The following is a 10,179-nucleotide window of genomic DNA, read 5'->3' on the forward strand; positions in this document are numbered from 1 at the left end:
AAAATGTGGTTTTTGGTTGTTAAGATGTGTTGATAAAAGTGAATACAGATTTGGTACGTTGGAAACGGTCTGAAAAGAAAGGCTAATATTGATTAAAAGGTTTCCTACATCGATGTGGAAATCATTACAGATTCATATCTGAAAATAATTTAATCATTATCTAATGCTTGCAGTTTTACTGGGTATCATGTCTTTTGAAAAACAAAATCGATACATTAGAATAAATCAGAATAGCCGGCCTTCGTATTGACCCGTTCCTATAGGTTGTTAACTTTGATTGGGTGAGCACTTGTTGGATGACCCTCGTACGTCATATACCGTTATATTTGGTACTAATGTTTAGCTATGGGTCTCATCTAGTGATACCAAAATAAGTACAAACATTCCTCGCATAATGTCGCTTTGACGTCAAATTGTGAGCGCCCTCTTGCAAAATTGTGAAATTCTGGCTATGTTCAAAAGTATAGGCAAAATTGATGTTTGGGTAAAAATTCTACGAACATGTGATTTTCACTAAATGTTCTCCTAAATATCAAAGGAAATGACTATTTCAAACCAACAAACAAGTATAAAGTCAATATCTCTTGAAACAATTTTACAAGAGGGAAATGAAAATCATCGATTTGTCTGTGGAAGCCTATGATGGGCCTCACCAACACCCCACCCCCTCTATGGTCATCTTCGATGGTTGGTCCTACCCCCGGGTAAGGTGTCGGGGTACTAATTTTATCAATAACATGAACGCATTAATGGTAGATCCACTATTAGCTAAAGTTATTTGGGCGTAAAGACGCACATTTTGTGCGACGTGATTGGAAAACCTTGGGGGAGTTTTACACCCCTCGTAGTTCTAGGGTTAAAATTAAAAACAAAAAATGGGTCCTTGATTACAAAAATTTGCACGGCATTCACTATGCATAAAGATAACAATTAAGGTTACACAGATTTACTGACCAGGTGAAGATAAACACAAGGGCCAAAGTACAGTGCTATTAATAGAGCAAGAGAAGTCACGCCCACTGTATTAAGCAGGAGCGGTCATGCTTGCTGTTTATCTGTTTATAAGGCCGTTGATATACAACTTTAATAATCTTCGAAAACTCTCGAGTAACATTTCAGAACCTCTTTAAGGTAAGAATATTGCAATAAATATTGGTACTCATGAATCATTTAATCATACATTCCTGTCCAATAATGTATCGATCAGGTGGTGGTCATTCATAACGGTATTAGCGTGATCGTGACTCTCTTTAATCCACTCAGGTCTAGCCCTACTGGTATAGGGCCTTTTGACTGTGGTGATCCAAAACCATGCTATATCATAAAACCTGGCTATATCCACAGAACTGCTAAACCCTGTGACTGTTCCGGATTGAGCAGTTAGTGGGTTTTAGCGGTTCTCGGATATAGTGTGTTTAAAAGGCCCTCTAGTAGGGCTACTCAGGTCTTTCATGTGTTGGTAGTTGTATCCTGGTCTTGAGAACTATGTGTGTTTAGGTAGTATATAGCTTTACGAAATTCTTTCGCCATATGAAGTTTGTTATGATTTAACTGTCTTATCATGCTTTTAGTATTACTGTTATTATTATTGCAGTGCTTTTTGTGCTCTTCAGCACAGCAGCGTCTTCGCTAACATTTATGGTAATTATATTTATAATGATTGTATTTTCTTGTTGCAGACTAGCTGTTGCTTTATTTCGAACATCCACAATGTCTGACTCAGCGACTGCCCATAAGCCTGTACGAGTTATGCTGTGGGGACTTCCAAGGTCACTAACCACGGTCCTCACCAAATGTCTCAGCTATGTAGATGGTATTTATGTAATCCACGAAGCATTTGCTTCGGCCTTGATCACTGGACCAGAAAAGGAAATCCAAAATGTGCAAGGTTTGGGCTCTTTTATGGAGAATGCTGCCAATATTTTTGATGCAAATGTCGAGGTACAATGTTGGGAAGACAAGATCTGCACCTTCCAATGGGTTAAGGACACAATGGAGGCTGATTATCCCGGAAAGAAGATAATTTTCTGCAAGGATATAGTGACATCTATCTCGAATCATCTTGATATGATACCACATGGCTTCCGTCACACCTTTATCATCAGACACCCAACCAAAACGTTCCTGTCATTGCGTAAACTGTTCATTCAGAACTTTCTGCCATCTGGCGTTCCAGCTGATCAATTCCAGATGGATGCCCTGATGGAATCACGTCAAGAGGAGCTTCCGTTCAAGATTATTGCTGATGTGGTGAAGCATCTCAAGGAACAAGGTGAAGAGTCGTGTCCTGTCATTATCGATGCTGATGATCTTCAAAACCACCCTGCTTCAATCCTGCGCCAATACTGTGAAGCAGTTGGGATACCATACAACGATAGCCTCTTGCAATGGGAAGCCGGGGATGATATCATCAAGAAGAACTGGTATGTGTCTAAGACACTCATGGTAGGGAATACGATAGGGAATTATTATGGAGCAGCACTGTCCAGTACAAAATTCAATCCAGCCACGGAGTCTCCGCCGACAGCTGACATCCCTCAAGATGTGGTTCGACTAAGCGAGCAAGCTATGCCGTCCTATAAGGAACTTTATGACATGAGGCTTAAACCATAAGGAATATTATGTTTAATGTTGTGTTAATTAATAATACATAATAGACTCGCATGTAAACTGTGCTTTTACACTTTTCTTTAAAAACCCTGTACTTTTAAGAGAAACTGTAGAATCACGGCTTGCGGGAGATATAAAATAAAGCGAAAATTCCATTTAACACCACGGATTATATATTTTCAAGCAAATACATGAAATTTTCTGCCTGTTCACTTTTAAGACCGTACTTTTAAGGATAATTTCCTTTACGTGTCACTATAATTCACGCATGTTCTTTTAGCAACTGTATTTACGGTTACTGTTTTTTACCCGTAAGTTACTGCCAGCAGGTATTCCGATATTTTAAAGTGAAAACAACTTATTTTTACAGTGTACCGCCGCTCTTATAACCTCTCATATAATTTGTATTATATCGCGAATAAAAAAAAAAGATATCAAACGGACATTCTATATTCAGAATGCAATCTAGTGTGCTCTCAGGTCCTACATAAAATACTGTGCAAATGTTGCTTAATTAATTCCTTAATTAAAAAAAACCCGAACAGATAATAATAGTCAATAATATATGGAGGTGATACCAGAAGGTTTTATTGGGTTTAACGAAAGTAATAAACTCTAAATTCAAATTCAAATTAGGTAATATGAAAATGGGGGGAAACATAAGAACAAAATAGTTGCCCTAATTTTTTTTTGTACCTGTAAGTATCATAAATGACAAAGCAGAAAAAGAAAAAAAATAAGTTTTCACAATTTTAAAATACTTGAGTAAAGTGTCATTTTTCTAAACATTATAGTTACAAAGTACAGCGTCCATGTAGATGGCATCATTATGTATTCCACGAAGCACATTTTGTTCAACCAGATCCATTGGACCAAAAAGAGAAGCCAAAACGAGCCCAGTATGCAGTTTGTTCAACAACGTCGCCAACGTCTCTGATGCAAATATCGATGTTGAGACGACAATGTCTGCTCCTTCCAGTGGGTTACATCCTGGAGGCTGCTTATTCTTCAAATCAGATCGACAAATATGTTCTGAATCATCTTAACATCATGATACCATGTGGCTTCCGTCACACTTTTATCATCAGAGACCAAACCAAAACGTTCCTGTCATTGCGCAAAGTGTTCATTCAGAGCTCTCCTGGCGTTCCATGAGATCAATTTCAGATGGATATCGTGATGAAACAGCGTCAAAAGTAGAATACTTTGAAAATGACTACTGATCTCATGAAGCATCTCAAGGAACAAGGTGAAGAGTCGTGTACTGTCATTGTCGATACTGACGCCTACATTGTAAAGCAGTTGTGATACCATACAATAATAGCGTCTTGCAATGGGAACCCAGCAAACACAAAAACGTTTTAAAAACGTTTTAAATAAGTTATATTTTGGCTTTTGGTTTAGGTAAAAACGTTTTAATAACATTAAAATGTCGGGTTATATAAAGGTCATGATAACGTTTTAAAACGTTTTGTATGAAAACACACTACAACAATATTTTTAAATGTTTTCAAAAATGTTATTGTAAACTATTTTTGCAAACATTTTGCCAAATATTGTGTCAATACTTAAATAACATTATGTTCAAATATTTGAACCCGGCAAACACAGAAATGTTCTTAAAATGTTTTTTTCAAAACCTTTTAATAACATTTAAATGTCGGGTTATATTAAGGTCATGAAAACGTTTTTAAAACGTTATTGAAAATATTTTGGGCAAAAATTTTTCGCAAAATATTTGATCAACCCCAAAATAACATTCTGTTTAGAATGTTTTGTATCAAGTTTTCAAGAATGTTTTTGGAATGTTATTAAAACGTTTTTATACTCTTTATATAACCCGACATTTAAACGTTTTCTGTAAAACAGTTTTGTTTGCTGAGCAGTAGATTATCAAAAATGTTTTTAAGGTTATGAAAACGTTTTATACTCTTAATATACCCTTTATATAACCCGACATTTAAACGTTTTCTGACAACCTTTTATAACCTTTTGCGAATAATGTCGAAAACGTTTTGTGTTTGCTGGGAAGGCGGTGATGGTATCATCAAGAAGAACTGGTATTTGTTTAAGACACTAATGCTGGGGAATACGATAAGGAATTATTATGGAGGATTTTGTTTTTCAATGTTGAAGCTTCTGTAAGTTATTAATGGTAATGCCTGCCTCATCATCACCGTCATTATCTCAAATGTTAACATTCTCAGTGTCCAAATGGTTCTCAAAATGCATCTTGAATACAACGGGCATATGATCCAACTCAATTCTATTACAAATGGCAACATCAGTAACAAGCGGGAAAATTAGTTGGCTTGGTAAGTAAATAGTCGACTACACTTTTGCTTCGATGACTAATAAACGTGAATACTCCGGAAGCTTGGACGTTTCCGAAATCTGGAAACTTAATTTTCCCACTACACAAGCCAAAGTATAGTGCTATTTATACAGCAGGATAGATCACACCTATTGTATAAAGCATGGAGAGGTCATGCTTGCTGTTATAAAGCCGTCAGTTTCCAACTCTACTTCTTCGAAAACTCTCGAGAACTTTTCATTACCTCTTTTTAAGGTAAGAATATTGAATCATTCATTCCTGTTCAATAATGTAAAGGTTCAAGTGATGGTCATTCATATCGGTTTTAACGTGATCTTGACTCTTGTTAGTCCACTCAAGTCTTTCATTTGTTGGTAGTTGTGTCCTGGTCTTGAAAACTGTGGGTGATCATGTACCATCCCAGCAAACACAAAAACGTTTTTAAAACGTTTTAAATAAGTTATATTTTGGCAAATTGGTTTAGGTAAAAACGTTTTAATAACATTAAAATGTCGGGTTATATAAAGGTCATGATAACGTTTTAAAACGTTTTGTATGAAAACACACTGCAAAAATATTTTTAAATGTTTTCAAAAAATGTTATTGTAAACTATTTTTACAAACATTTTTGCCAAATATTTTGTCAATACTTAAATAACAGTATGTTAAAATATTTGAACCCAGCAAACACAGAAATGTTCTTAAAATGTTTTTTCAAAGCCTTTTAATAACATTTAAATGTCGGGTTATATAAAGGTTATGAAAATGTTTTTAAAACGTTATTGAACATATTTTGGGCAAACATTTTTTGCAAAATATTTTTTCAACCCCAAAATAACATTCTGTTTAGAATGTTTTTTATCAAGTTTTCAAGAATGTTTTGGAATGTTATTAAAACGTTTTTATACCCTTTATATAACCCGACATTTAAACGTTTTCTGTAAAACATTTTTGTTTGCTGAGCAGTAGATTATCAAAAATGTTTTTAAGGTTATGAAAACGTTTTATACTCTTAATATACCCTTTATATAACCCGACATTTAAATGTTTTCTGACAACCTTTTATAACCTTTTGCGAATGATGTCGAAAACGTTTTGTGTTTGCTGGGATATTGTAGCTTTACGACATTCTATCGCCATTATGGTAATGGTATATTGCATAATGATTGTATTTTCTTGTTGCAGACTAGCTGTTGCTTTATTTCGAACATCCACAATGTCTGACTCAGCGACTGCCCATAAGCCTGTGCGAGTTATGCTGTGGGGACTTCCTAGATCGCTAACCACAGTCCTCACCAAATGCCTCAGCTATGTAGATGGTATTTATGTAATCCACGAAGCATTTACTTCGGCCTTGGTCACTGGACCAGAAAAGGATATCCAAGATGTGCAAGGTTTGGGCTCTTTCATGGAGAATGCTGCCAACATGTCTGATTCAAATGTCGAGGTACAATGTTGGGAAGACAAAATCTGCACCTTCCAATGGGTTAAGGACACAATGGAGGCTGATTATCCTGGAAAGAAGATAATTTTCTGCAAAGATATAGTGACATGTATCCCTAATCATCTTGATATGATACCACGTGGCTTCCGTCACACTTTTATTATTAGGCACCCAACAAAAACGTTCCTGTCACTGCGCAAAATGTTCATTCAGAACTTTCTCCCATCTGGCGTTCCAGTTGATCAATTCCAGTTGGATTCCTTGACGGAATCACATCAAGAGGAGATTCCGTTCAAGATTATTGCTGATTTGGTGAAACATCTCAAGGAACAAGGTGAAGAGTCGTGTCCTGTCATTATCGATGCTGATGATCTTCAAAACCACCCTGCTTCAATCCTACGCCAATACTGTGAAGCAGTTGGGATACCATACAACGATAGCCTCTTGCAATGGGAAGCTGGAGATGATATAATCAAGAAGAACTGGTATGTGTCTAAGACACTCATGGTAGGGAATAAGATAGGGAATTATTATGGAGAAGCACTGTCCAGTACAAAATTCAATCCAGCCTCGGGGGCGCCACTGACAGCTGATATCCCTCAAGATGTGGTTCGACTGAGCGACCAAGCTATGCCGTACTACAAGGAACTTTATGACATGAGGCTTAAACCATAAGTAATATTAAGTTGATTGTTGATACATGTTATACCCATACATGTATAGATTAATTGACGATTTATTGGTCATGTTGATCACCATCATTTTATTCTATGTACGAGGATCATTCAATAAGTCATATCTCCGCTCTTATAACGTCTCAATTTTTTTAAATAATTTGCCATAAAATATGTATTATATCGCGAATTAAAAAATATATATATTAAAACCTTTGACATTCTATATTCAGACTGTAATATGGTGTGTCTGGTGTGCTCCGAGGTCCCACGAAATACAGTGTAAGTGTTGCTATCTGATTCCTTAATTCAAGAAAACGAACTGATAATAATAGTCAAAGAGAAGAAAATATGTCTAAATGTGCATCAGATATCATTTGATGGAGAAATAATATGTGACCCCCCCGGGATGTGACCGTCCACGGCGAATGAGCCGTAAATTCCTCCCCCGGTCAACTTTGTTTTATTTCGTGTTTAAAAATAAACATCATAAACTTAAAATGGTATATCATTTGACTTCAAACGATATCCAGAAGCGGGGTTATAGTTTGTTAAACTTTGCTCCTTCAACAAAATTATAGCTTTTACGTTTTTACATGTGTCTCTTTTTCCACATTGTTGGCAATAAATATCAAACAGTCATAATTGGCGGTCATTTCAAATCATCCCCAAGTCAACGAGGTTTAAGAAAGTTCTCTCATTGTTAATTGTTGGTTATGCATACCTGTACAAAATACAATGCCTGGTAACCCACCACTTGAACAGGATTTAGCAATATAACCAAACAAAGACCAGAGCTATTAAAAGTTCTATAGCCATCTAAGGTAGAAGCTTTTTATCCACTTCAACAATAGGATTATTGATTAGTTTTTTGGCTATCGAAATGAGACGGATGTCGGGCTAAGCTTAAGTTACCGATGAATATGACCTTCGTACACATTTTACACCGTAACTCAGAATACAATTTAGGGAATTTACGGCTCATTTGTGCTGCCGGGTCACATATACCCTATTTATAAATTGGGAGGTATATACAATGCCTATCTCAAGTTGGTCAAAAATATATGGGGGTGATTATCAAAGGTTATATTGGGTTGAACGGAAGTGATAAAACCCAAATTTCAAATTCAAATTAGGTATTATGAAAATGATGGAAATAAAAAGAATAAGAAATGACAAAGCAGAAAAAAAAATGAAATTTTCACAATTTTAAAATACTTGAAAAAACAATGAAATGTTAACATTCTCAGTGTCCAAATGGTTCTCAAAATGCATGTTGAATACAATGGGCATATGATCCGACTCAATTCTGTCATAAATGGCAGCATAGGTAACTAGCCAAAAGATCGATGACATCATATAAACGAAACTAGTTTCGTTTTTCGGCCGACTCATCCCTCCCTGCCAGAAACGTAATCCTGAAATGTTGAAAATTTGCCGAGGTTCTTATATATTTTACAAGGAATTAAATTACACAATGGGCATAATAGGTTAATTACCCCTATAATGTAGTAACGCTATGGAGGGTAAATTAAGTTCTGGCATTTCCACAAAAGAGAAGAAAAAAATACTAGCGGTTGGTCACCCGTCTTTCGCGGTCACTGTCTTTTGCGGTGCTGGCATTTTATATTCGTTTTAATGTACTGGCCAGGTGTAATGGTCAGGTGCAATTTCAGTATTTTTTTTTCACCCCATTTTGAAAATTATGGTGTAATTTCACCTGGTGCAGCGCAATTTGAAATTCAGTCTCAGAATGATCAAAATAAATTTACAATTTTGTAGAACACTTACTTTCAACATGGGCCAAAACATTTTGCACATACACTGATTACCTGTGAGTTACGATACTCCTGTAGGGTGTCGCAGAATGATTTATACCATGTTTGAACAAAATATCAAAGCACAAGACACTCAGACCTAAATATGCCAAATGACATTCCAACTGATAGTAAGACTAGGTTACTGTGACCATCCCATTGCACATCCCATTTCCAGCAGTGCAAGCTCTGCTCAGCTGACTCTAGATCAAGGGTCTGCTGGGTAATATAGGGGCATTGACTTGGCACGCTGGTTTACGCCACTCATACCAGCTGTTCCTAGCCTGAAAGTAAGACGAATTGCCCAATCTCTCTGATGATGGGTTAATTACATCTACCTCTGAGGGAAGCAGGACGGTTGGGATCCATCAAAACCGGTTTAACCCACCAGAGTCTGGTCCTAAGTCCATGGAGACCTCATCAGAGAATTGTTTGATGCCTACCTAAGACAAGGAGATATGCAGCTCAAGGAATACTTCCCGAGACGCCTTCAAAGAGGTATTATAATGGAGTGCACTATATCTGTATTAGGATGAAATAAGGCTCCGAAGGTGACTGCGCTGGTGCTCTACCAATGAATTACTTCTCTACGTACGAGTAGGGATGGCTGATTTGAGATTCCTGTTTTAGGTCTCCGCTTTTTAGATTTCCTTGGGGCTGAAAAATGGGGTCCCAAAACAAACTTCCCTATCAGGCGTAGTCCAGATCCACGATTTGACGATTAGTTGTACGTTTTGTAATACTATCGTTCAAACCGTGGGACAGGTCCTGCTGACACCCGGGGATATTTAGCAGACGTTCTTTAGTGGCATTTTGTCTATTTTCTTTAGTTTGATACTAATTTTAGAGGCGATATACGAATACAATGTAGCCTATACATGATGATTTTTATAGGGTTCAAATTTTCTGTGGTTTTAAATTCTTATTTATTTATTTATTTATTTATTTATTTATTTATTTATTTATTTATTTATTTATTTATTTATTTATTTATTTTTTATTTTTTTATTTTTTTTGCAAAAAATTCCCATAAAATATAATCAAATATAGTCATTTATACAAAATTGAATAGGTTGCGGTCATATGTATAATGAATTACAGATCGCGTGAGATATATCTCACGCGATCTCAAGGGGTCATTGAATCCCCAGATTGGATCATTATTACAATATAATGAACAGATTTCGTGTTATTATTCCTAAAACCAATGACCGTGGAAATAGAACAAATGAATACGGACAAAAGTTTGCAGTATTTTGGAGGTCAATTTTTAAAACTTAATAAACAACAAGTTGGAAAACCAAACCACCGGTGTTTGGA

The 10,179-nt window shown here is 36.1% G+C and overlaps 1 protein-coding gene across 1 annotated transcript; it reads left to right on the top strand.

Annotated features, from left to right (window-relative positions):
* Nucleotides 1-5,061: 5,061 nt before the first annotated feature.
* On the top strand, nucleotides 5,062-7,408 carry LOC140163920 (uncharacterized). Its single transcript, XM_072187225.1, has 2 exons — nucleotides 5,062-5,179; nucleotides 6,110-7,408. Exon 2 carries the CDS (start codon nucleotides 6,141-6,143, stop codon nucleotides 7,041-7,043), a length of 903 nt encoding a protein of 300 aa, XP_072043326.1. The 5' UTR covers nucleotides 5,062-5,179; nucleotides 6,110-6,140; the 3' UTR covers nucleotides 7,044-7,408.
* Nucleotides 7,409-10,179: the final 2,771 nt, after the last annotated feature.

Source organism: Amphiura filiformis, chromosome 11 (genome assembly GCF_039555335.1).
Source record: "Amphiura filiformis chromosome 11, Afil_fr2py, whole genome shotgun sequence".
NCBI classification, from domain to species: domain Eukaryota; kingdom Metazoa; phylum Echinodermata; class Ophiuroidea; order Amphilepidida; family Amphiuridae; genus Amphiura; species Amphiura filiformis.